General features: G+C 50.0%; 1 protein-coding gene across 6 annotated transcripts in view; it reads left to right on the top strand.

The window, feature by feature from the left end:
* The window catches only part of MVB12B (multivesicular body subunit 12B), a 52434-nt gene extending 26878 nt beyond the window's left edge, over positions 1-25556 (top strand). For all 6 annotated transcript variants that reach the window (XM_058818254.1, XM_058818251.1, XM_058818249.1 and 3 more), the window contains 4 exons: positions 9-106; positions 16166-16221; positions 17512-17571; positions 21126-25556. In XM_058818254.1, coding sequence (XP_058674237.1) covers positions 9-106; positions 16166-16221; positions 17512-17571; positions 21126-21212 — 301 coding nt within the window. In that variant the 3' untranslated portion in view covers positions 21213-25556. The remainder of the gene's footprint in view (positions 1-8; positions 107-16165; positions 16222-17511; positions 17572-21125) is intronic.
* The last annotated feature ends 1600 nt before the right edge of the window (positions 25557-27156 follow it).

Below are 27156 nucleotides of genomic sequence, written 5' to 3'. Positions count from 1 at the left end.
TCCCTCAGGCACATCTCGCTGACGCTGCCGGCCAGCTTTCGGGGCAAGAGCCACAGCAGCCGCCTGGACCTGGAGCACCAGCACTCCAACCTGTACGCCATCTCAGGTGAGCTCTCCCACCCTGCTGGGCCCCTGCAGTGCTCTCGGAGGGCTTGCTGTAGTGCTATTGCACCTGAGCAAATATTGTCATAGCCACGGCGGAATCACGCTTAGCACAGGGTTTGCTCTGTTATGTTGTTTTTGCAAGAGGAGAAAGATACTGGATTTAAACCTGACTCTGTCAAAGCCTAATGAAGGTCTAGTCCCATCATCTGGCTGAAGGAGATTTTAGGACAGTTTGGAAATTCAGCAGTTTGTTCAGTGGGCTGGCTGTGCAGTTGAAACTCCTTGTGCATAATCAGGGAAGAGAAGGTGGCAAAAATGTACCATTCACAGGTCCCTCCTATTAATAGTGAGTGACACTTGCAACATGGGAACATGGCATTAATTCATGTACCATAATCAAAGGGTTATTTAAAAGGTAATCTCTGCCTGAAACTGCAGCTTCAGGTTCCCAAAGAGATAGAACGTAAGAATTGCATAATCCTTGTCAGTCCTCGTTTTTCTTGTTACTCTCCTGCCCTAATACCTTTGGAAATGTGAGGGAAGGTGTATTCCTGTGTTCACAGGAGGCAATTCTGCATGGGGATGGGAAGCTGTGCTTTCTCTCTGGGAAAGCACCAACTGCAGCAGCTCTGTGTGGTGTTGGTGGGGCTGCCCTTGCTGCAGGATGTGTGGCCTCTGCTCGTGGGGCAGCCTGAGGAGGTGCCTGCTTTACAGAGAGCCTGAGCACTTTACCAGATCCTTACAGGCTAAGCACAAAACAAGGCCTTGTAGAACTGGACAGAGCATTAGTTCTTCATGTTTACTTGAGCACATTTTCAAGTATAACTCTTTATTTTTCCTCCAATTGCACATTCTCCTCCAGAAACACTGTTATGAGTTGTGCGTGTGTTGTAATGGCTATTACAGCTGTGAGTTCTTTCCAGAGAAAGGGTCTTGTCATTTGACACATGCTGTGCACTGACAGGATCTTGGTGCACAGCTCCTGCCCACGGCTGCCTTGTCAGCAGCTGCAGCGAGGTGCCGCGACAGCTCTCTTTGTGTGCTGGAACCTTGCGGGGTGGACCGGTCCCCAGGCATGCTCTGGAAGCCATTCCCGGGTTTCCTGTTCCGTCTGGGCTATCTGCAGTGCTGCTGCAGTGCCATGGCAACAGGAGATTTAGGAGCAGGCTGCCACGCCTGGGCTGCTGCCAGGGCTCCCCGCGCCGAGCTGGTGCTGCAGGATGTGTGCGAGATGATGGAGCTGGGCCTCAGCACACACAGGGTGCCTCTCTGCCTGGGCACAGCCCTGTGGGCACAGCTCACTCTCTGGGCTCCCGGCTCAGAACACGGGTTTTGGGGCTGCTGAGGAAAACAAAAACCATTAGGAGCAGTCTCTTCCCCTTTCAGTATGGCCTCAGTCTGCTGTGGGCACAGAAGGAGCTGCTTGGGAAGGGAGGGCTGGCATGGGGGTAGGATGAAGAGCTGCAGCTTGGTCTCTCTTTGCTCTCTATAGACATCCAAGATTTTCTCAGTACTTGATGAAAACAACACTTCCAGCTGTGGTTCAGCATGTTTGGGGAAGATAAAATGAATTTTGGCTGTCGATTCTACTTTGTATCTCAAATATATTTTGGCAGAATGACTGTATCCTCACTGGAACTGCCCATTACCCCTTGGGCTGTGTAATGCAATTGTTGTTTGCAAAAACTGGACTCAATGAAAAAATGGTCCTGAAAGCAGTAATTACAATTTTTAACCATTCTTTTGTCCTTGCCAGTCTTGGCCATGACACACTGGGTGACCTGAAGGTTAAGGACACTTCTCTTGGCATATACTCCTAAGTGAGTCCCTGGCAGGGTGCAGATAGGGAAGCAGTGCCCAGAGCCTGTCACGACCCACAGCAGTGCAGTACTGGCACTGCTGGCATCATCCTCGTGCCCAGCAGCCTCCCTTGTCTCTCCCTGTGCCATGCACCCAGACCAAAGGCAGAATTGGGGTTTGTGATGTGCAGAACGTCTGTGGGTGCTGCTGGGAGCAGGATGCTGAGGAGCTGCCAGGTTTAATGTGCATGCTGGGGCAGGCAGCTGCTGGAAGAAGAATGCCTTGCTGCAGACAGACCTGTTGACAGACATGGCTCAGTATTTCACAGCACAGTCTTTCCTCATGGCCTTCAGTTTAATTAAGATGTTGTTGTGACTGCATACTGCCTTCATTTCAGACTTGAGCATCTTCTGCCAGCATATTGCTTTGGCTTATCAGAGGCACAAGCACAGTGAGGGAGAGGCAGCCCTCGCAGGCAGGCACAGATAATAACATACAGGGAAAATTCCTCAATGAAGTGAAAAATTATTTATAATAATGGTACTCAAATAGAAGGGAAATAAGTCACTCTAAGGGTATATAAATTTTTATGATAGTGTATAAACAGCCGTAGCCTGCCTTGTCTCCCATCTATTCCTGCAGAGAATGAGGGCAACATCTAGCATAAAGAAAAATACAATAAGAAAATGAAGAAATGAATGGGAAGAGCTGGAGGATTGATCACCCAGTGTATTTGTATATCCTGATGTAAAAGGTGCTGCTGACAGGTGGCCAGGTTTCTTCTGTATAAAACCATGTGTGTGCTGTCAGGGCAGTGTGAGCAGCCTTGTTTCGATTGATGAATTGCCTGCTTTCTTGATTAAACCTTCCATCACTTACAAAACAAAAAGCCTGTGTTTCAATGGCAGAGTGGGACATGTCAAAAAAATCTGTCTGCTCTACCTTTGTGCAGATGTTGGGCACAGACTGTAACATGTATTATTAAAACGAATGTGGCATTTACCGTGCATTATTTCTTTCCTGGGAGAAGGGACCTGTAAATTATATGCTAATAATAAGCTTTAACCCTTTCAGGAACCAAGAGATGTAGGAGTGTAAATATTCTGCAGGCCTCACTTAATTGGATGGGGTCTAACACCACAGCAGCACTCTGAAGTTACTAAGCAGTGAATTCCAGCCCTTGCTGCTGGTGATCTGTGCATTCTGCTGAACAGAGTTGTCTTTCCCCCTGAAATTTCCCTGTAGCCATCTTCAGCATTGTATTACAGATAGATGTGTTTTGGGGCAGCAGCAGACAATTTTGTGTAATTTGACTCCAGAACAATCTCACCCCCTCTCTTGGCCTTGGTTCTCTGATTAGGATAGAAATTGTGTTGTCAAAATTGTGTAAGTACCTTAAGAAATTATGTTACCTGGATGTACTGATATGTCATCCATAAGTTTGAGCATCCATGCTCAAGTCATGTTAATCCTTAGAAATAAAGCAGGATCCAGAAGTGCAGCGTCTCTCACTACCCGGAGCATTCTCAGTTCAGTTCAGGACCTTGCTGAGCTGCAGGTGAAGGTTTTCATTCCCTTTAAGAGGAGAGAAGCCGTGTCTAAGCCATGGCTTGGAGCTTAGATGTCAGATCCCAAAAAGCATAGCATGCTTTATCTTCCGATAAAGGAACGCCCGTGCTGTGACCGAGACCGCAGCACTTGCTGTTTGTTTTGCTGAGGAGCCGTGGGTTTTCCAGCTGTCATTTGAGGCTGAGATGCCTTTACATGTATTTCCTACCTTATAGGTGCTGTTTTGTGGTCTTTAAACCCTTCATTGATCCATCTCAAGTGGCTCATGTGAGGTGTTTTCCTGTGAGAAGCCGGGCTGAGCAGGGAAGGGAAGCGCGGCCGGCTGCCAGCGCAGTGTTGGCTGCAGTGTGTGTGCCAGCATGCCATGAAGGAGGAGGTTTCCCCGTACAGCTCTTGCAGTGCCAGTTTCTCCACAGCTCTGGCTTGTTTATTTTGGAGTCACACACCAGTATTTATTACCTTAGGGAGGTAAATATTTACTTAAATGGGTATTTATTATATTTATATTGAGGTAGTTTTTTATGATATTTAAATATTTATTGCCCTCTTTCAGACACTTTGTGTGAAAGGTCAGAGCAAAGTGTGGTCTGAGTTTGGAGAGGGAAGCATTGGTGAGCAGAGGCTGCGGTGCAGTTGCACTGCTGGGTCTCACAGGTGAGCGTTCCCAGCAGGAAGCGCAGGGCAGAGCCCCAGGGCAGGGGCAGAGGGTCTCAGCCTGGGCAGCCCAGCCGGGGCCAGGTGTGCCAGGTGAGCCAGGCCCTGGCCGTGGCACACGAGTGGAGCTGAGCTGGGCTGGTCTGCACCAGGATGGGCTGCTCCTGCAGGTGCTGCGGCGGCGTTTGGCGATCGCTCCACGCGGGTTTCTAATCCAGCTCTCTGGAGGCAGCAGAGAGTCTGGAAACTGATGTTAATGGTCTGGAAAAATATCAAAGCCAGTGGGTTCCTGGGAAGGAAGCCGAGCTGCTTTTCCTACTGCGGGCTGGGGCTCCCTGCGGGGGCAGGTGCCGCCTCCCTGGGCAGGGGCGTGGGAAGCGTTTGCTTCTCACACTGCTCCTGAGACAAACTTTCTGCCCGCTTCCTCCTGCACGGGAGGGGCTAACTTGGAAATGCCTTCGAGTACCCACTCCCCATCCCCTTCATTGTTTTTTCTTTTGTACTTTGGTAGTGACAAAAGTCTCTTTCAGAGCTCTTTCTAAATTCAGATGTTGTTCTATTTCAGTGCTCATATGTCAACTTCCTTCTTGTTGCAAAATGCCAGGTCAAGTGGCCACATGTGCCACTTCCTTACTTGTCTGTTTCCTTTTAAAAGACACATCTCTCTTCTGTGTATAGAAGAACAGGTGTTTTAATCAGAGGTTAATAATTTATTTCTACAAATTATTGTTTTGCTTCATTATTTTTGTAGAAAATTAAATTATGCACTTGTCACAGTGTGTTTACTTCACTAAAACAGGTAATTCTGAAAAAAAAGGGAGATTCTATTCTTTGGATCAGTGCACAAGGATTGCTTTTATCTTCATCTTCTAGCACAGTTCCTGGTGGTTCTGCGATTGCCTCTAATGTTCAAGGGTTTTGAGACCCCAGTCTTGGAAGGGGAGGTCCTGTGCTGCATCCTACTGTCGGTCCTCATCCCTTCACTTAAGCTCTTCGTGGTTTTTAAGAGTAGAAGCGTAACTAAATGTATATTTTGTGACACTGAATTTTAATCAGGGTGGTCCAAAAGCCAGACAAGTTGTGACACAAGCTTTATTCTGCATTGAAACCTCCTTCCTGAAGCTGAGATTAAAGTCAGCCTGTTCTTTACCCTATTGCAATTTCTAGTCTTTGGACTAAGAGACCTGGATAATCTTCCAGCAATGAAAGACTCTATTAATATCCAGCAGTTCAGGGAGGCTGGAGTCTCATGTAAAATGATGCAGCTGCATATTTCAGAAAGGGAAGTGTGTTACTTTATACTTAATGAGATACAAAAAGTGTGTTTCCTATGAAATTATGCCATCCATGGTGTGCAAACCCTTTTGGTGGGCTGTGTCAGCGTGCCCCACGTTACCCAGGCTGTGCTGGGGCCCCAGCCCCAAATGGGGATGATGGAGCCATGAGTTCTGTCCCCGTTGACATTTTTAAGACAGACAGTTTTTTGATGAGCCTGCTGTTGCCCAAAGTGCCATTTGCTGTTTTCCTCTGCTCCTGCCGTGTGCTGGCAGGGGAGGTGGAGCCCTGGCTGGCTGCTGCCCTGCCCTCGTATGGTCTGGCTCCCTTTGGCATGGCAGGCGGGCATGGGAGCCCTGTCCCTCTGCTGGGGCATGTGGGCTTCACCCGTGCTCCCCAGCTCGCACGTCACCTTCCAGGGAGGCTGCTGCTCTCTGCTGAGAGGGTTATCTGGCTCTGACCCTGGATCCGTAAATCGTGGATGAGCAGGGACATCCGCAGCGGGGTGATGGAGGGCAGGCTGAGCCCTTTGAGGGATCCCAGGACAGGCGTGCCCTCACCCCGCGGCAGCGCTGGCTGAAGGCCAGGGGCTGATGAAGAGGATGAGCTTGTGGGACTGGTGCCGTTCCCATGGAGCACAACCTTGGGGTGGCCTGCACTGTGTTTGTTTTGCTTTGCCGAGTGCCAGAGTTTAATTTTTTTTTAAATAGGGAGCCGCTCAGAGGTTTGGATATTTAAACAGTTATTAAGCGAATGACAATTAACAGATTGCAGAGACAGATTTTCTTTTCAAAACCTCCAAAATTGGGTACAGTTTGCAAAACTATCACAGCATAGTAATGACAATGAATTTTGATTTCCCGGAACTGATATTAGACTCCTTATTAAACTATGTGCATCTGCTTTTAATTTACTCCAAATAATTGGAAAATGCAATGAAGCTTTCCAATTAAAGCTTGGCTTTATGCTGTTTAATAATACCCCCCATAATATTATAGCTTATGAAGTGACAGGTGAGTTGGTGTATGAATAAAACATAAAGGCAGCAATAAGGGACAGAAAACCAGAGACAGTTGTTGGGGATTTTAAATGCTGGATGTAATTTGCATATATTAATCTCTTCTTTTCAGCCTTATCAGGCGTTCTTCAGTATTTGAAGTTAAAATAGCATTGACAGGCAGGAGTACGCTTAGTTTTTTCAAGGATTTATTACTTGTATAATTTCTGATCTTTAATAAGCAGATATGACTGATCCTCATAGTTCTATAGAAATCAGTTAATTGTTCCAGATGGCGTGTACTGATTATGCAAAATTACTTTTCACACCATTTTTTTTTTCTGATGGAGTTTGGAGTAAAATTAAATTTTTTATAGCCTTCTTATCATGCTGTTTTACAGTGGGTTTTGCACAGAAGTTGAATTTAATCTACTATATTACATTGACCAGCACAGTTATTCTAATGTAGCATTCTGTGATTTGACAAAGAATAATAGAACACGTTGCTCATTGTGCATTTCTGTGCCACTAATAAAAAGGAGTTGCAGTGCAGCAAACCAGGCTGTTATTTATGAAGAACGCTTAAATCTCGCAGTTAAAAATGCAAAATTGTTACAATGAGATGTTTGCTCTTTTGGATAGAAGGCTTGGGCAGAATAAATGTAAATAGTCTTGTTGCTACAGATTGCATCAAATGAAGCAGGAGTCAGTAACTGCCTGGTGTGGCCGGGTGGGATGGCACTGGGAGGAGCAGCCATGCAGGCAGCACGTTCCAGCTCCGAGCAGGAGATGTCACTGGTGTTTTCCCTGATTATCACCATCCAGATATCTCAATGGCACCATTTCATAATTGAAAACATTTGTAAAGGTTGTTGGGCCTCATTTATCTAATGAAAAGCTGTTTATACAAAATAAGCCACACATGAAACCCTCTTGCTAATAAGTTTATTGCAGTTTGTTTTGGCAGTGCCTCAGTTGTGGCTGTCGTAGGGCAGGGCCCAGGGTGGGTGCCCGTCCCTGGGCAGAGCAGCAGGGACAGAGGCATGGGCAGTGCTGCAGGTGTGCCCACGGGTCCTGCCAGGCCCTGGGTCACCCTGGTGGGTGCCAGCCCTCTCTGGGCCACAAGGACAGGGGTCCTGCTCAGCCCCGGGCTGGGACCCGCCGGGGGGCTGCCCTGCCACCAGCCTCTCCCTCTGCAGAGGGCACAGAGGCAGCATCGCAGCATCACTGCATGCCAGGCCCGAGGCATCTTACTGATCCTTGAAAAGCAAAACAGCAAATGTTTAAAAAATGACCTTGTGGTTCATGGATAAGTGGGGGCACCACGAATGGACTGTTATGAATACTCCATATCTTTAACTCAATAGAAAAAAAAGACAAGTAATTAGCTCAGCTGTTAGAAAGCTCAGATTTCTCCCATCTCCTCTTGAACTAGAAAATTGTTTTGTGTATAATTTTATATGTACATATAGATACAAATATATAATATATATGGAGACAACTAATGGCATAAATCAGAAATTATTAGAAAATATTTGTTCTAATGAAGTAATAATTTGGTGGTAATGTATTTCATCAGTGTAGCTTAAGGCTAAATTAAGTGGACAGACTTTATATGGATTCTCTAATTTTAATCTTCAAAATGCTATCTAATGTCTCATTAAGACTTTCATATAATGTATCTTAAGTACAGTCATTAAATATAGTTTAGGGAGATGTATGTTCAGATATTGCTTAAAGATGTTTTAATAGGCCCATTTACTCTGATGATATTAATGAGCTCTTAACACATATTAAGCTTCTAAAACCAGTGGTGTCTCCTTGCAGTGAGCAGATCAACATAGGAACTGTGGAGGAATTGGGTGTTCCAACAAAGCCAGTTTTCCAGGGGCTCTCCAGGGCCTGGCTCCATCCCTTTAGCTGTGTCAGCATGGGGCGGTGTCCCTGCTCCTGGGATGGTGTCCCCACCCTGGTGTGTGCCTCTGCGTGGGTGCCTCTGCGTGGGTGCCTCTGCGTGGGTGGCTGCTGCATCCAACAGCCAATGCTTCAGAGCTGCGCGTTGGGAACTGGCCAGGCCCGTCTCGAGGTCTGTGACACGTTACACACGTTTGGTGCATATCAGTTAAAATAAACAAATCAGATGGGTTAATGGAAGAGCCAAATATGGGCCTGTGTTTAGATAAATTCTGCTTTTTGATCATCTAAAGTGAAGATGCAAGAGTTGTAATTAAGATAATAAAAACTGCTCATTCTCTGTTGTCACTTCAATTCCAACTCAGAAAGTTATTGCAAAGAAAATTCTCTGGTTTCATCACTCAGCTCTTCTTAACAAATCCTTCTGAGTTCAGAGACTTTTATAATTACTAAATTGGTTTGTTAGAGGGAGATAATAGCAAATTTTTTCTTTTCATAATTGGACATTTCTTCCCTGTAGGCTAATGCAGGCGCAGCACTCACATACACAATGAGCTGTGCTTTTGAAAAACCATAACTGGCTAATAAGTGCCATGGTGTCATTGGAGAGTAATGGTGTGCTGATTAGCATAATTAATGACAAATGGTGGTGCAGAGTGGGTGGATTGGTTTAGCAGATGATGAATGCGCTGCGCCAGGGCTGGGCCGGGCCGTGCCGCGGTGGCGTGGCAGCGCTGCCACTGGCACCTGCCACCGCTGCCCCTGCCCAGGCTGGTGGCGCTGGCACAGGCTGGCACCTGCTGCCCCTGCCCAGGCTGGTGGCACAGCCACAGGCTGGCACAGCTCCTGGCGCTCTCGGCTGGCTGGGTGGCACCGTGTGTCCCTGCGGGGGCTGGTGCCCGGGCTGGGGGCTCTGCAGTGCCAGCACCAGCAGAAAGGAGCCAGGGGCTGCTCTGGGCCACGGGCAGAGGGCTGGGGGCCATGCCAGGCACTGGCCGTGCTACAGGATGGGCACATTAATCTGTGATTTGATTAATCAGGGCTAATTTACATTCACAAATGAGACTGAGAAAAATGGAGTTACCTTTTCACCTTTAAGGAGGAGGAGGGATTATTTCTAGGTTGTCTCTTTTTTAAGTGATAAGCAACTCTTTTACCAATAAGGATGAAAATACTTCATTTGCATTAGCAAAAGAAGCTAATTATTATATAGTTAATTAGCATCTGGAAATGAGGATTATCTTAATTACAAAGCACAGTTTCCTTAATAGCTACAAAACTGTAAGTTTGATGTGTGTGGAGATTGGTGACTATTATTATGTAATTACTGATCATATTAATGGTGCAGTGTATTTGGATATCATTTGCATATGCAAATGAAATTTACCTGATAGGAATATGTGGTTCCAGTAATGTTTTTGAGCACTTAAAAATGAAGTCCCATTAGAGGATGTGGATCCTGTGTGGCACAGTGGATCTCCTCCTGCAGAAGGGTTTTTGGCTCGGCAGGGCTGTGGCCCTGTGCCTGGCTGTTGGCAGCAGGGCACCACCCAGCCTGGGCACAGAGACCTTCCTGCATCCGGGCAGTGCTGCGTGCCTGTGCCCTGTGCCATCCTCTGCAGACCCAGCTTTGGGCCTGTGTCGAGGCTCTTGTGGCTGGGTGGACGCTCCATGGGAGGGTGGGAGCGTGTTCTGGGTGTCAGTGAGCTCCAGGGCAGAAGATGGCTATCCATCCCCACATCCTTCCTAGCCATTCCACTAACTTGTAGGCATGCTTGCAGAATGGAGAGCACGGTGCTGTCAGGGCAGCTGATCTAGTTTCTTTCTCCTGCTTTTATTGGAAACACAAAGCTGCTGTGTGTTAAAAATAACTTGAGTCTCTTAGACCAAAACCATGTAAAGAGAGGACCGTGCACCTTTGTCTCCCCTGGGAGCCCTGTGGGACAGATGTTGGTCACTCACTGCACTGCTGGAGAGTGTGGGGTGCTGCTGGGCAGGATCACAGCATCGCTGCAAGTGTGAGCATCTGCCCCTGGCAGTGACCTGGCTCCTGTCCAGAGAGTCTGGGAGCCTGGGACTGTCACAGCGGCAGCAAATCCACCGCACACCGTAGGTGGCTCAGCTAAGGAAAAGGCTTCCGGGGCCAGACACTGCAACAATATGCAGCCTGTGGATTTAATACCCCCTGCCCCTACCCCGCAGCCCTGGAAGCCGTGTGGATGTTTCTCTCATCAAGCAGCAGGAATTTACAGCTGCCGGCCAGGGAACACTGCGGCCATTGTGGGGCTGCCCGAGATGCTTTTTGCAACTGCTGCTGCAGCCTGCGCTGCCCGGCCGTGCAGACAGACATTACATGTTTAATGACTTCCAAGGAGTCTGTCCTTACAGCCAGAGCTGAAGGGAATGGAAGAGAGTCTGGGTTTCTCCTCAGCACACAGCCGGGAGCAGACGCTGGAGGAGTCCCTGCCTTTACCCTTTGCCTTTCCTTTGCCTTTTCCTTTACCTTGCCTTTGCCTTTGCCTTTCCTCTGCCTCCACCTTTGCCTTTCCTCTGCCCCTGCCTTTACTTTGCCTTTGCCTTTGCCTTTGCCTTTGCCTTTGCCTTTGCCTTTGCCTTTGCCTTTGCCTTTGCCTTTGCCTTTGCCTTTGCCTTTGCCTTTGCCTTTCCTTTGCCTTTGCCTTTCCTTTGCCTTTGCCTTTCCTTTGCCTTTCCTTTGCCTTTGCCTCCCCATCACTAAGTGGGCCCTGTCCCAGCTCTGCCTCAGCCCCACGTGAGTGCCCTGGTTTGTATCTGCTCTCCTCTAATTAATTAGGGGCTGTGGCTTGGAAACAGCACATGCTAAGGTGTGATCTTTGAAGTTTAGTGTGGTGCAGAGACTTCAAAGGGGACATTTTATTAAAAAATAATAAAATCAAGAGCTCCTAAACACTTGCAATTTGAAGAGCTTGTTTGAAGTCTCTCCATGTTCTCTAGTGCTGATGGAGTCACAGTGCTGAGGTGCTCCTTAGGCGTCACCATGCAGTACTTAACCTTCACTTTATTTAAAAAAGAAAATAATCAAATCCAGGGGTACTTTTTCAAGTGTTTTCGTGGCTTGATCTTAGCAGTAAAGAACTAATTGTGCCATGTCATGAGCTATGCAGGAAACTAAGAAAATCAAGGCTGACAATCAAATTAGCAAAAATGAAAATTTAGTCCAGGTCTGTTTTTTTAATCAAAGTCATTTCAAGAGGAACAGGAAAGCTGTAAACCTTTCCCAAAGCAGAGGTTCCTTCCCCAGCCCAGGAGGGCCCTGCTGTCCCACTCGCTGCACCAGGCATTGGGTGCTTTGGTGCTGCTGCCACCCTGCTGCCTGGCCAGGCCTGGGCACCAGGCACCGCGCTGGGCATTCCCTGCTGGCTGTGTCCCCTCAACAGCCCTGGGGACAGCTCCTGCTGCCCAGGAGCCACATGAAGTGCTCTGGGGCTTTCATGAGCTTGCGCTCGTGCTCATGCTTGCCTTGGGCCAGCAGAGCTGAGCCCTGCACCCCTCTGTGCCCCTGCCTGTGCCCCTGCCTGCACCTCTGCACTGCCTTGTATGACACAACGAAGCTGTATGCGTGTTGGGGTTGGTGTCTGCAGCTGGGGAGCACAGCTGGGACAGCTGCAGGTTCCCTGTTGCAGCTGGCTTGGCAGGAGCTGTCAGGAAAGGCTGCTTTTGGTTTTGGCCCCGAGGTTTCGCCATCAGTGATTTGGTGTGGTTCCATATGGGCCTCGGTGCACTGTAGCACAAAGAACACACATTTACTGTTCGGGTTGCTGTTTAAATCTCTGTGCCAGCCCCTGATTCTCAATCTGCTTTCAGATTCCTCTGGTGCCATTTAGCTGAAAATCAAGTTTTCTCTAAGCAGGAGAGCTCTGCTGGTTTTATGGTGTTGCTCTAGGCTGGTTTATGAAATACTCTTCTTGGTAAAGGATAAACACTCTGTTAGCATTCAGGTCTGGGGAAAATTGGAACAGTTCTGCAGCATTAGAGGAAGCCCTTTCTAAAATCTAAGGTCATTTAAATTTTAAAGGTGGTAGTAGTGCACTCAGTGTTGGGTTTTTTGTTGGTTTGGATTAGCAGTTCTTCATTTTCAGTCATGCAGGAAAACATTTTGCAAGGGATTTATTTATTTATTTAAATATTTTTAATATCAGAAATTGAAAATTCTAGTGTAACAGGCAATGCAAAAACAGTAATATAGAAATCCAAAGCTACAAAAGCTTATGGTGAGAATTTAATGCAGAAACAGCTGTTAGTTCCTTGGGAGTTAAGGTGTATAAACTGTTGTGTGGCTGTGTATCCCCACAATCGTGGTGTGAGGAATTAGCACTCACTGCAGTGTGCAAACGGAGCCTGCCAGGCTCTGAGGCAGCGATTCATCTGTACCCAGGAGTTAAATATGACAATGTTAGCATTTTTCATTTCCCTGACGTTACCATTAATAAAGCAATGATCCAAAAGAAGCTTTGCTGAGTCTGTTCTTTATGCTTCCATCACTCACAACTAGATAATTTCACACAGGATCGTTTTTAAATTAAATGACGATAAAAGCGCTCCGCTGTCCTGTGCTCACTAGTTCATAGAAGTCTATCAAGTCATTAATGTGTCATGACAAACTGTGAGTTGGATACAAGAGTAATTAATTATTTGCATAAATAACAGGTTGAACTTGGTGCTTTCAGCCACAATGACACACGTGTCACATGGTGGACATCCTGGAACCTGCGGCAGAGGTCCCGGCAGGGTGAGGGCTGAGCTGGCACACGGGTCATCCCATGGACGGCAGCTTGGAAGCTTTTGTGTTTCCAAGTTCTTCACTGATGGTTGCTTCAAGAGAACATCTGATTTTTGGAGCGTTAGCGAACAATTATACAGATTTTCATAATCACCATTAATCACCACATATTTTTCAAGATAATTACTGCAACTATTATTTAGATTTCTCTTTTATGTGCACATTGTAGAAAAGAACAAGTGCTTATTACGCTGGGTAGTGTAGAGAACTACCGTCTGAAGTTCTTTGTCATCCAGAAACTCATTATGTTAGCTGATGCTGCCTGTGAAAGTTCGTCAGCATGTTTAAATTAGGGTAGCATTGGCAGGTCTGATTATTTAAATCTGGTAGCTTGGCTAAAAATATAGTTATTCAAGAAAGATGAATTACTAATTTGACAACTGAGATTTAGTTGGAGTCTGCAGCACAGAAGGCAGCATCTCTCGAGTGCTTAGAGAAGGGTGACAATACTTTCACAGATTAAAGAGAGGATTTCTAAGCGAGCTAGCAAGTTGAATTATAGAGCATGCTTTGGTGTCCTCCCCACTAGGGCCTGAGAGCAGGTCTTGGTAAATCACAGTGCAGGAGCAGCCAGCAGGTGGAAGCGGTTGTGTGTTCGGTGGTCCTGCACCCATGAAGGGACACGTCCACTACACCTCACCGAGGCATCCATCCCCTTCTGCTGTCAGGGATGCATGGGAACCCTGTCCTTTGGGGCTGCGCTTTGCGAGGTTGGTTTTGGCTGCTGGCTCCTCTCAACTCTTTTAACTAATTGCAGTGCCTGAGTTAATTAGCTGTGACCCTCAGGAAGGAGCTGGTCCTGGGAGGCAGCAAACAGCCATTGGAAACAGTTTTCCTTCTGAAACCCGATTTTATTTTGTTCCGTTTTGAGGGAGAAGAGCACGCCCTTGCAGTCCTCGTGAGTGTGGAAAAGCCCATCTTGGGCAGCAGCAGCAGTGGGTGTCTCATCCTGCGAGCAGGAGACCCCACAGGTGGGGTGGGGGCACAGAAGGCTCCTGCCCCCAGAGCATCTGCTTTGTTCAGGGCACTCGCTCAGCCAGGGAGAGCAGATGCAGGGGGGAGCGCTGCTCCCCATGCATCTTGTCTGGGCTGTCCCCCTGCCTGCCTGCCTGCAGCCCTGGGTGGCCAAAGGGCTCCTGGAGCCCAGCTGAGCCATGGGCTGAGGGCTGAGGGGTGAGGGCTGCTGCCCTCCTGGTGCTGGGGCAGGCAGTGGCTGTGGCTGCCCAGGGCCTCGTTTCTGTAAAGGTTCCAGAACTGGTGGTGTTTAAACCCTCGTGACACCGGTGCCTGGCTGAGAAAGGAGACGCTGAATGAGCACCTTGTTTTCTGCTTTATGCCTTTAATGCATTTTAGCAGCAGGCTGGTGACGGGCCTGACACGGCAGCTCCACACACGCTCCCGCGCTTGGGGAGCGCAGCATTAATAACACACTTCCATGCATCGTGCCATTTTTAAGCATGATCGTTATGATAAAGGGCATATACTTAATTACAGGCCTGCCTAATTACAGCTCTGTTGAAGCTCGTTTGTTTAGGAGAGCGCTAATTGCGCTGCAGAGCCTTTGGCTCACCCTGCTTTTATCTGCTGCTTTGCTGTGTGCGCTGAGCTCCGAGTGGGCCGGGGCGCGTGCCCAGGGACGGGGGCTCTGGGGATGCACACGCTCCCTAGCTCAGGCTTTAGATTGCTTTACAGAGGCTGGCGTGTGGCTGATCAAAGGGGGTTCCTGTCGGATAACAAGTGCAGATGGTCTTTCAGGTTTAAAACTTCCTGGGTTTGGTGATGCTGCTTTTCATCTGTTTCCTTTTGTTTTCCTTTGCGCTGTGGCTGCCACACAGCACCTTTGATAACAAAATTACTCCAGTGGAGGGGGGTTTTGTATTGAAAATAGACAAAGCCAATGTAAAAGGCTGAGTCTTCTTAAATGACCCTTGTTTAATCACTGACATGGTAACTCAGTGGTGCTGTAGAAGTTGGAAAAAGCAGAGGAGCACTGGGTTTGTGGGTGCAGATGCTTTCTGAAAGAAAACCCTATTTGAGGATCAGTGGAGGGCCTCTCAGGGCTTAAATTTGCTCTGATTTGAAGTTTTATTTCTTTCAGAGTTGAAATTTAAAGACTTCAGATGTTAAAGGTGTAAGTGCAATTAAGGGGGTGTATCTGGGGTGTGAGCTGCCTTCGGAACATGCCCTTTTCAGTCTTCCATGCAAATTGCTGAGTTACATGTTTTAAAAATGTCTCCCTTGTACTGCCACATCTTGTGGGAGGCTTCCTGTGACATGGTGATAGCAAGACACAAACACTGAACATCATTGCACTAGGACGAGTATACAAGATGGTATAAAGGCAAACAGTGCTCTGAATACCATTAAGGTTATGCTACAGAAAAAGCTGGGCCATGTGACATGAGACTGTGGTGTCGTGTCCTCATGTCTGTCTTCATATTCCACTGGTTTACATCCTCCAGATGTGGTTTGCAAGTGTTTGAGCTGCTGCTCAGTGTTGAGTTTACACTAGCAGCAGCCAGGCCAGGGTGCTTGGCCCCAGGTGTTTGTCATCATCCTACCCAGGCGCTGGCAGCTTACCTGCTTGGTACACAGGTGGTGGTGTTGACTGCTTTGGGGGCTGCAAGTCCCCTGAAGCAGCTGTCCCTTATCCTCTTGCTCAGACACCACCGCGTGCTGAACTGGTTTGGTGAGGAGGCGATTAATAGAAGTTGTGTCCTTCTAGTTTCAAATACTGTCCTGCTTTGCCAGCTGCACAAAACTGGAAAATGCAAAATTGATGCCATGAAATTGTATATGGATAGAGCAAGGAGAATTTGTTGGATTCCTGGCTTGGTAGGGACTGACCCAGCTATGTCTTAAATGTAAAGAAACCACTGGCAGTTTAGAGGGAGAAAAAGGCTGGCAGTAACGTTTGGGAGCAATCAGTCATGTGTCAGTGCTGTGAACACTTGATCTGTCACTGGGAATGTGTGAAGTTGCATGTCAGAAGGCAGCTGGAAACGTCACATGTGATGTCTTGTCCTTTTCAGCAATGGATGGAGTGCCTTTTATGATTTCGGAGAAGTTTGCCTGTGCTCCTGAAGGGGTGAGTTTGTTGTTCTCCAGTGTCTGAAATCCATTGTTTCATGCGGAGCAATCACAAAACATCAAGACAAATTAGCTGCTTCTGGGAGCTATTCTGTTGTGGGGCCAAATACGTACCCAGTGCTTGAGATGGGCCAAGGTTGCATGTCACAATAGCTGCCCGTTAGATGGGAAAGGCTTTTGCCAGATTGCTTCTAAAACTGAATTATCCTGGGATTTCAAGGTTTATTACCGTCAAAAATAGGAATGGCAATGGGACTCCCTGGTGCTGAAAGCATTTCTAATTTCTTAGCATAGATTGTAAAGAAAGCTGCAGAGGTGGAGCTCTCCTGCATTTACCTGCTGTGAGGATGGCATAGTGCCAGCAGCTTTACTACTTCCTGCTGTCACTGCAGAAGTTCGGGGCAGTGGTAATGGCACAGTGCACTCCTGTGCCATCAGCTGCCCCAGGGTCCTGCCTGGCTGCAGGTGAGCCTGAGAGGGCACTGGGTGGTGCCTGCTCCACAGCGGGTGCTGCCGCCTGCACGGCAGGGCACGTCTGCTTCACCAAACAGAAATGCTGCTCCTGGTTCAGAGTGACCTCTGGGTGTCACTGGACCCGTGCTTGGTAAGGTTCATGATCCAGAGCTCAAAGATTCAGCATCCAAATCGGTTCCCAAATCCATCTGATCCTAAAGCAGCATCTTTTTAAAAATCAATTTACAGGAAGCTGTTAAGGCAAACACTGGGCCATCAGCTGTGTCTGATTTTTCAGTAGTGCTCCAGCGTTTTGCTTTCTTCTTCCTGCTGATAGCGGTTTTTCACATCCCTTGCTTTCTGAGAGGGTTGTTTATGGGCCATTATTCCCAGAAATCTGAAGTCCCTGCTGTGAGGACAAATGCAGAGAGATTAGGTTGTGCTAATCCTCCCCGCGGATCCTTTAGACACCATTGCCACCATATGGTCAGTTTGGTCGGGGCTTCCTGCAGCTGGTGCTGCTCACACCTCGTGCTGCAGCCACAGAACCCGTCCAGTGCTACAGACCCACCCTGCCTGCACGGAGCAGCACCAGGGTGAGTGTCAGCTGTGGTGCTGAGGGAGAGCAGGGCTGGAGCTGGGAGCCCCAGCCCGCCGTCTGCTGTTCACTCTCCTGCTGGAACGAGGAACGGGATCGTGCCTGTGTTTACAGATGGTGCCTCTAAATCTCTGGTGATGGAGTGTTTGTGACTTGAAACAGAACAAAACAACAAACAAACAAACAGACACCCCCTCCCTGACCCTGAATCTGACATTTTTGTTTCTTTCTTGCCAGATGCAGCCGGTTGATCTCTTGGGTATCACAATCAAAACCCTTGCAGAAATTGAAAAGGAGGTAAGTAGCCAGCCAGGCACTGAGCAAATCATGAGGGCTGTGTTCACTTGTTTTTAAGAACCCTTCCCTTATGGAAAATACTTTTCTTGTCTCTCCCAGATCCACCCTCTTGTGCCTGAAAGTTTTGTCTGAGTACAAGAAGATGGTCAGGCCCAGTTGGCAGGGGTTTTGCAGGCCCTGTGGGACTGCAGTGGCTGCAGTGGTGGATCTGAGGATGCTGCCTGGCAGGGCCAGTGGCTGACAGATGCACCCACTGCCTCGGGCACTGCAGTCTGCCACGTGGCACACATGCCACCCCTCTGTTTGGGACTGGCAGTGTCTGTCAGGAGGGACCCTGGGAGCAGGGGGTGCTCAGGGCTGGCAGCCCTTCCCTGTGCCTGGCTGCTGTCCCACTCCTGCCCTGAGCTGGCCAGGGAGCAGATGGTCCCTTTGGCCATGGGGAATCCGTGTGGTGCTGAATTTGCTTCTGCATCATCTCTGTGCGTTGCCTGGTGTGGGAGAGGTCTGGCAGCCTGGGGGCTGCCTGGGGAGGGCTGGGCTGCACAGCCCTGCTTGTGCCCTCACAGGCCTGTGGAGAGTGGGGACACCAGCACTGCAGTCATTTCTGTGGGCAGCGAGGAGAGGCCAAGACCTGCTGCTCTCCCACAGCTCCTGCTCTGTAGCAGGCTGTGTGCGTTCCAGCGTAATGAAAAGTACGATTATGCAGCCCATATTCCTTGATGAAGCATCTTGTCTGCACATAGAGAGCTACACATATAAATATTGTGAATTTCGGCATGGCTTTATTTCCCTTGCAAGCAATAGCACCATTACAGCAAATCTTCTGGATATCCAAAGCAGCCAGAACATTCTCCCTGGAGCAAGATGCCTTGCAAAAAATATTCCCAAAGAATTCTAAGAATTACTGTTCTCTGTCACCACATTTGCAGATGTATGCACCCATCCTCCAAGCTGCAGGCAGCTGAATTTCAGGACTCTACCCTGTCAGGAAAATGATGGAAATAGGTGCAAATCCTGGACTGCACCTGAACTGCTCTTGTTGCCCCAGGATGGCACAGCTGTGCCCGGGGCAGTGCTCAGAGAGCTGGGCTATGAAGAGGTGGTGAGGTGCAGGTGTAAGCAGCACGTGCCATCACTTCATGGCTAATTTGGTGGATGTAGGACAGACAGTGCTGCTGCCAGTCTCCCAGCAGGGCTCTGGGGGTTTGTCCTTTACCCCTGCCTGCCCTGGGTAGGGTAGAGTCACTGAGCATGCGCCTGGGCAGGTGCAGGTGGCAGCCAGGGTGGTGGCACTGTCCCTGTTCCCAGCTCTGTGGCTGGTGCTGTGCAGTGAGGGCAGCGGGCTGGCCACTGGCAGGGTGCACCCTGTCTTCATTTGCACTTGGCGTGGTGTAAAAAGTCTAGAGAGTCTAATTAGTAAAGGGAGCATCCAATATTCATCATTCCTTTTAAAGTGATAAGGAAGGCAGTTCATTTAACCACTGAATTGCTAGAAGTTTTCATGGACTGCTTTTTGCAAATATATTTAATGAAGAAGTTGTAAATCTAGAAGAGCTTAAAATTTTAATTTTACACAGAAATATTTTTCCTTGTTTGCATGTTTGTAGTCAATTCTCCTGAGTGCAGTCACATGAAATGTTCTTTAAATGAACATATTTGCTAACTGGCATGATTTCAGATTTTAAAACATTGGTTCCAGCAATTAGGAGTTTCCTCAGTTCCCCAATGACTGGAGAGATTCGTCTTGATTATAATTGCTCTTAGCCACGCATATCTAATTTGTGTCTTTTTAAGTGTTAATTAGTAAACAGTTTGAGCTGACATCTTTATGCGTTTGGGTGTTGAAAAATGAGGCCTATTGCATGCCAGCGGCTGCAGCATCGCGACAGGGAGGTGCGGCCCCGGGGAGTAAAGGCCCGGTACAGCCTGGGTACAGGCTCTGATATAGCCCCTGGTATAACCTGGGCACAGCCCCTGGTAGAGCTCCAGTACAGCCTGGGTGCAGGCTTTGATACAGCCCCAGTACAGCCCTGGTACAGCCTGGGTACAGGCCCCGGTACAGGCCCCGGTACAGCCCCCAATACAGCCTGGATACAGGCTGTGGTACAGCCCGGGTACAGACTCTGATGCAGCCCCTGGTGTAACCTGGGCACAGCCCCTGGTACAGCTCCAGTACAGGCCGGGTACAGCCTGGGTACAGGACCCGTACAGCCTGGGTACAGGCTCTGATACAACCCCCAATACAGCCCTGGTACAGCCTGGCTACAGGCTCTGGTACAGCCTGGGCACAGCCCCGGTACAGCTCCAGTACAGCCCCAGTACAACCTGGGTACAGGCTCTGGTACAGGCCCCGGTACAGCCTGGGTACAGGCCCCAGGCACAGTCCCGGTACAGGCCGAGCACAGACTCTGATACAGTCCCGGTACAGGCCGGGCACAGGCCCCGGGCACAGCCCCGCTATAGCCCGGGCACAGGCCCCAGGCTCAGTCCCGGTACAGGCCGGGCACAGGCCCCGGGCACAGGCCCGGTACAGGCCGGGCACAGCCCGGGTTGCCCCGTTCCCGCCCGGCCCGGCACGAAACCGCGGCGCCCCCTGCCGGCCCCTGGCCGCCTCGCCGGGGCCCGCTCGCCGGGGATCCAATGCCATGGCCGGCCCTGTGCGCTCGGCAGGAGCGGGGCTCCCGTAGCTCAGCGTCGCGCCGGTGTCCTCCCGAGCCGGCACCAAAAGGAGGTCGGCGTCGGGTGGAAGTGGCACGGCCCTGGTACAGCTGGCACGGCCCTGGGCCGGGTACCGGCATGGCTGATGGCTGCCCCGACCGCCCTGCTGGCAGCACATCCCTTGTCCTGGTCCGGCTGTGAGGAGCACACAGGGGGACGTGTTTGTGAGATTCCAAAGGCCACAAATGCGGCACTGGGAGATGCATGGAGGAGAGTTCGTGTACGGGGCTGTTGCAGTGCGTGTGCCACGGTTGCAGGCAGCTCCTACCTCGGTAGCCCCAACACATGGTGTTGCTTTGGCCACCCGCCTGCCACGGGACAGCCACCGCTACCCCGGCCTGTCCTGGGGTGCCCTGGCAGCGGCGGGGTGGCCGCGGGCCGGCGGGTGCGGCTGACAGCGTGCCACGAGATGGCACTGCTACAGTGCACGCCAGCCTGCGAGGGATGTCCCCTGTCTGTAGTGACACCGTGGCCCAAGGGGTGTGAATGTAGGGACTTTCACCCTCTTGCCAACAAAAAATGTTAATTCTGATGGTAGCAGCTTGAGTAAACTTGCCAGGGGGAATGTTTCTGACTAGCTGCTTTATGGACAGGATGAGCGTGGTCACATTTGTGTTAATGCGTGGTTTTGGGGAGGGGGTGAGCCCTGCCTGGGGAGGTCACTGATGTGGGCTCAGTTGGTACCAGCAGGTTCAGCTGGCATGGCCCTACCTGGGCCAGCTGTTGTCAGCCCAGGTTTTTCTCTCATTTTTCTGCTTCTCACACTATCCCAGCACAGGTGTGGGCAGTGTTGTGTGGTCAGTGCTGCAGTTCCCTCTCTCTGCTTTGCCCCACAGTACGACTACAGCTTCCGGACGGAGCAGAGCGCGGCAGCCCGCCTGCCGCCCAGCCCCACCCGCTGCCCACCGGTGCCGCCGTCCTGAGGGCCGCGGCCGGAGCGTGTGTGCGTGCATACTACTGAGCAGGACACGGGACACAGCCATGGAACCATCCCGCGCCTCCCCGTGTCCGGCCACGCCGCGCCGCACCGCCCTGCACACACCGCTCCACCGCGGGCACCTGGGCAGCTGCCCCCACCCCGCCGCAGACCCCTCTCCACGTGAGTACAGGACTGAGGACTGGGAGCCTGGCGCAGCCCCTTGCTCATCCCCACTTTGTAACCCTGCTGCAGGACAGTCACAGAATCCAGAGCTGTAGCAAACCTCTGCGAACACAGCCTGGAGCTTGCGGAGCATGGAGAGATCTTACCCCTGAAAGGAGCAGTGGAAGGCATGGCTGGGTACTGCCACACAAGCTGCTGTGGAGCTGCTTGGCTCTCCACACCTTGCAGCAGGAGGCTCCTGTGGCACCCAGGCCAGTGCAGAACCCAGCTGCAGTGAATGCCAATCCCTCTGCCACGATCTGGGCACAGAAGTTCTGCTGTGGCTGGGATCAGTCTCAGATCCACTGTGGTCACTGGATTTGCCTAGGCTGGGGGAGCCAGGGCCCCTGGCTCTCCCTGGGCACTGGCCGGGCAGGCAGGGTGCCCAAGGTGCACTGCAGGTCCTGAGATGAAGCACCTTCGCTTTGCACAGGGTGTCCGTCTGTCCATACGGATCTAGGGCAGCAAGCCTCCTGTGTTTCTGGATGGATGGATGGATGCTGGCAGCGACACCCTGGCAGACCCCAGCCAAGCTGCCTGTGGACCTGCTGACAGCTGGGATGCCATCACCTGCCCATCATTGAGACAGTTCTCTAATGTGTTCCCTGCTAGCTGCTAAAACAAAAGAGATGTGCCTGTTTCCTGGGCACTCATGGGGAAGCACTGAAGACTGACATGGCACAGGATGAGAGCGGGATGCATTAAACCCTGACCTCTGCCTCCCTGTGATCGCTGACCGGGCTTCCTCCCAACTAAACGCATGTCTTGGAGAAGTCCATTGCTGTAATAAGTTATTTACAAGTGCCCATCTGACTCTGTGCTGCTCTTTCAAGTCTCTGCTGTAGAACAAACATACATCATGGCAGCAAAATGGCAATTTTGGAGTAAGAGTTAAAATGTACAATTTTTTGTATTGTAAAATACTGATTCCCTGACCCCACTGAAATGCAATTGCCATGGTAACAGTAACAGTGCTGTTGCTCTCAGCCTGGGTCGTACATGTGCCCCAACCTACTTTGCACTCCCTTGGATTGATCTGGCATTTGCTAGTTGCACAGAGTGGTAACTAACAGCAGTATTTGTACTGTCAGCTAATATTTTTTATTTGTACCTAAGTAAAATAATTCTTGTCCAAAGATTCATTTCTGGTTTTAAGGCACCACACTGTACTGCTGGGATGAAGAGCACAAAATACATTTGGGACAAACTGAGTCCAGATCTTTGCTTCAGCTTCTTCCGATCAGGTAAATAATTTTCTGGAGCTGTGTCTGTAGAGTGGCCATGTGGTTGGAGAGCAGAGGCCAATTTGGTTGCATGTACATTGTTCCTGGGCAAAAGAGTTAAAGCTGTGCACCAGCTCTGGAGCCCTCGGGTGACCCCCTGGAAGTGCTCGTTTACTTGGAGCTTGCACCACCATTTTTAGTTGTTATTTATCCTGCAGTAAAGAAAAGCCAGACCTCACTGCCAGGCTTCACAAAGGCCAGATTGATGATGCCGACATCGACAAATGAACATACCATGGCAGCTTGGTCATTCGGCTCAGGTTCACTTCAAGTTCAAATCCACTCTGTGCCGTAGTGCTGTGCCCATCTCATCCATCTTTTGTCTTTCTATTTTTCTGCTTGTAATTTGTTCTGTAGTTTTCTGTGACATCCGTTTATAGCTTCTCCTGTGGCTCAGTGGTCACGGCAGGTAGGCAGGAGCCATCTGCGGCAGTGCGTTCCCCATAGCTCTGGGATGAGAGCTGACCTTCCCTGCTCCTGGTGGAGGAACAAGGGCTGCACAGGGCGCAGCACAGTCTGCAGAGCTCCAGGGCAGTGCCTGCCACTGGGAGATTGAGAGGCAGCTGCCAGGAGCCCCTCCTGGAGCCACCTCTTCCCAGGAGGGCAGGGCTGCCTGCATAGCGAACAGGGGGCTCAGCAAGGAGCAGGTTCTGAGAGCCACGAGCCCCACACTCAGTGCCACACTCCCTGGGTACATCTGGGAAAATGGGTGCAGAGCTCCAAGTCCCTTTTGTAAGAGAAAATCAGTGCTTTAGAACTTATACCAACTGCTAGGTTTGCTCAGCTTGCTCTGCAGTGACCTACAGGAAACACTGGATACTTGAAACACTGGCAGGATACTCGGCTGGGACAGGCATCTACATCTTCAGGATATATTTGTATACTTACTTCTCCCTCTCTAACACTGCGCCAGCAAAGCTCCTTCAGGATTCACCTGCAAAGAGCCATGTGAGATGAGCTTGCTCTCCATGGTGTGGTCCTGCACCACGGCGCTGCGGGGACAGCCTGGTTCAAATGCACAGACAGGACAGATGCAGTTCCTGTGGGGCAAACACAATGAAGATGTTCTGAACAAAAAGCTGCACCAGCTGAGCTCTCAAGCTCCAAAACTAGGCAGCTCCAAAAGGGAGAGGGCTCAGAGCCAGTGCTTGGAAGCACAGCGAAACACCGTGCAGGGTGGTTGACTGTGTCAACTTCTCAGTCCACTGATCAGAGGAAGCTTTTTTTATTGCACTGCTGAATTCCTGAGACCAGGGCTGTCAGGTCAGCATTTCCACTGGAAGGTTTTACTGGCCACTCCATGACTTTAGTACTCACGGCAGCTCATTGCAAGGCTGGTCCTTGCATCCTTACAGTGAGTCCTCCATGCTGGCATGTGCCATGGCCAGTACCTGCATCTCTGCATCTCCCTCCCTGTCCGAGAGGTGACTGTGGAGGAATTGGCCCAGGCAATAAACGTCCAGGGTGTCTGATGTAGATGTTGTCTGGCTGAGGAGAAGCCTTCTGCAGCATAAGGGGAGGGGAGGAGTCAGTGGAAAGCAACAGAAGCGAATTTGCAGAGCTTTACCAGATGTTCTTGGCTATCTTGCCTGAATTTGTAGAACAAAACTGGTCTCTAGGTAGTTTAATCTTATGGCTGATGGAGAAGTTAGTTTGCCAAATTGTTATACATCTGCAACAGAGACAGAAAAGCAGCAGTGAGGGGTTTGCTTACTGTAAAATATGCCTTCTGATGTGAATTCCTAGTGACACGCTGCCTCCTGGATTCCTCACGGCAAGAAGCTGGTCATGCGCCAAGGTGACTTGTGGCCACCCAGGCCAGGCTGTGCTTTCTGCTGTGTTGATCATGGGAAGGCAAGAAGTTAGTCCAGAAAGTGATGTAGAGTGTGAACTTCGTGATAAAATTCAAGTGTGAATAGTTGTAGCAGGTGTCTTCCCTTATGGGAGCACCTCATATCTGTAGTTCCATAGGAGTAAACTGTGTCAGACTTTTCCTGTGACTGTCCCTGCGTGTCCCTGCGGTGTTTGTTGGAGGTTTCCTGGCTGGGAGCCTCCTGTGCTGTGGGAGGTTGTTGGTAGTCTGTAGCATTGGGCTTGTTTGGTTTCACACCCACCACTGCTCCCTCAGTGTCCTGAGCTCTCCAGACTGAATCCACATGCTGCCGAGCCTGGAGAATTCCTGTCATGGGCGCTGCACGTGCCAGGTAGGTGCTGGTGGCCAGGGCATGCCTCCCAGGCCTTGGCACCTCCTCTCCTGCGGGGCCTGGAATCTCCTGGCAGAGGGGGACGGGACGGAGCTGGCAGTGCCGTGCTGGCCTCAGCGCCCCGCTGCTCCCCAGGTGGCTCGGTCCGTGTGCCCAGCTGTGCCCCCGAGCTGCTCCTGCTCCTCCCAAAGGCAGGAGCCTCACTACACCCACCAATGATTACCTCAGCCTTGGAGCCTTGCCGGGAATCCCCCAGCAGAGGGGCACACAGGGGGCAGAGCTGCTCCTCTGCTCACAAACAAGCTCTGCGAGGTGCTGCTCCCTTCATTCACCACAGGGAAACCAAACACTTGGGCTATTCTGGTCGTTTGTTGTGAAATTGTTTCCTAACAGCAACAGATTTAAATGTCATCATACAAATGGCAGAGAGAAACCTTTTTTGCAGTTGTAAGGTGGTTTTCTAAGATGGTTGGGTTACTGAAAGTGATTTTACTCTGCATTAATCTTATGAATGTTACTATGTTTTATATTTATTTTAGATGACCCTCCTGTATTTTACAAAGGGAAGTTTCATTGTGTGATAACTCCGTCTGTATTCTTAATATAATTTGTTAAATGAAACTTGTTTTAATCAGATAATTCTGTGTGCTTTTGTCTTTTAATTTTCTGACTGAAACAACTACCTGGATTGGAAGAGTGAACTACAGAGGTGGCAACATGATCCCCTACAGGGAATGTGCTCTTGTTTGTGGGCTTTTTTCCTTGGAAATTGGATGTAAGAAAGCCTTGAGAAATTTGTCCAAAATGTCTTGCTCTACAGGTATGCTGCAAAATGAAAACAAACTCAAGCGACGTGTTTTATGGGGCAGGATTGGGTGAAGCCTGGCTGGAGCAATCCTCAGCCCAGCGATGGGGCTGGCAGCACTGGGGGCAGCACTGGCACCCTGGGCTCAGCCCCCTAGGCTGCAGTGACCACTCTGGCACCAGTGCAGGCTGGTACCTGCATGGCTGGGGCACCAGTGCAGGCTGGAGCAGCAGTGCGGGCTGGTACCTGCATGGCTGGGGCAGCAAACCCTGAGGGAAATGGGCTGCTCAGCCAGGGGAGGCTAATACTGCACTACACTGAAAATTGTTTTTCTTTGTGCTAAGTTATTATTCTTCTGAACTTGACCCAAGCTAGTGGTGCACAATCTGACCTCTGGCATCTTCTCACCCCAGACAGTATTTCTGTCTCGCTTATTTTGAGTGCTCTTTGAATTAAGGGAGATTAATACCCAAGTTCCCGACATTCTCTTCAGGCATATGTTTTTATAACCTTTTGAAAGCAGTACCACTTGTTCCACAAAAAACTCAGAAGCAGCATCTTGTGGCTGCCGTGGGAGCTGTCAGTGGCACCTGATAGAATGTCCTGGCTGGGGAGGAGAGGTGTGGGGAGGACATAAAGCAGAGTGGGCCCATCCCGTGCCAGCCCGTGGCTCCAGGGCTCTCTCCACCTGCTGCCAGGGCTGTGGGCTCAGTCCTGTGGCACAGCACACCCCGTGCCTGGGAACCCTCACCCCAGCACTGGCACTGGAGCTGGCTCACATCCATCATTCACGGAATTTGGTTTCTGAGGAAAATGTCTAACTGTGCTGTGCTTAGTGCTGTGAGACGTGGGAGCAGTGGTTTCTCTGGAGGGGTCCTGTGGCCATTCCTGCCCAGGGAAATGCTCCCAGTGCCTGGGGGGAGCAGCAGGGGCTGGGGGCGGCTGGCGCAGTCCTTGTGTCATCAGAGGCTCTTGGGCTTTGTGAGCCGGTGGCTTTGGTGGTGTTTTGTTTTCTTTTCTCCTCTCCCTCCTACAGCTTTAAAAATTAACTTGCCTGGGGAGTTTCTCAAAATCCTTTCCTTTCTCTGGCATGATGGATAAGCCATGTAACTGATTGTCATGGCCCTAGGGAGGATAAACATCTTCTGCAGTTTAAAATAAAACCTCCTCGCTCCTTGGTTAATAAGTGTTGAAAGAAGCACAAACAGAGCTAACACAGGATTTCCATGACTAACAAGATGACCACATCAGTGAATGTTGTTTGGGGTTAAAAATGACTCAGCTTTTGCTTCCCCTGGGTAAGATGTTTTATCCCAGCGCAGGAAAAGCTGCCAGCAGCACTTTGAAGCTCTGGCAAACATGATGGAGCCAGGATTGTGAACTGGGAAGTGTTTGAATGCCGGGTTAAAAAAACCCTCATAAACTCTGCTCCAT

This window comes from Ammospiza caudacuta, chromosome 21 (assembly GCF_027887145.1).
Source record: "Ammospiza caudacuta isolate bAmmCau1 chromosome 21, bAmmCau1.pri, whole genome shotgun sequence".
Classification (NCBI taxonomy): domain Eukaryota; kingdom Metazoa; phylum Chordata; class Aves; order Passeriformes; family Passerellidae; genus Ammospiza; species Ammospiza caudacuta.
Note: the sequence above shows the minus strand (reverse complement) of the source record. Positions and strands in the feature narration are given on the sequence as shown.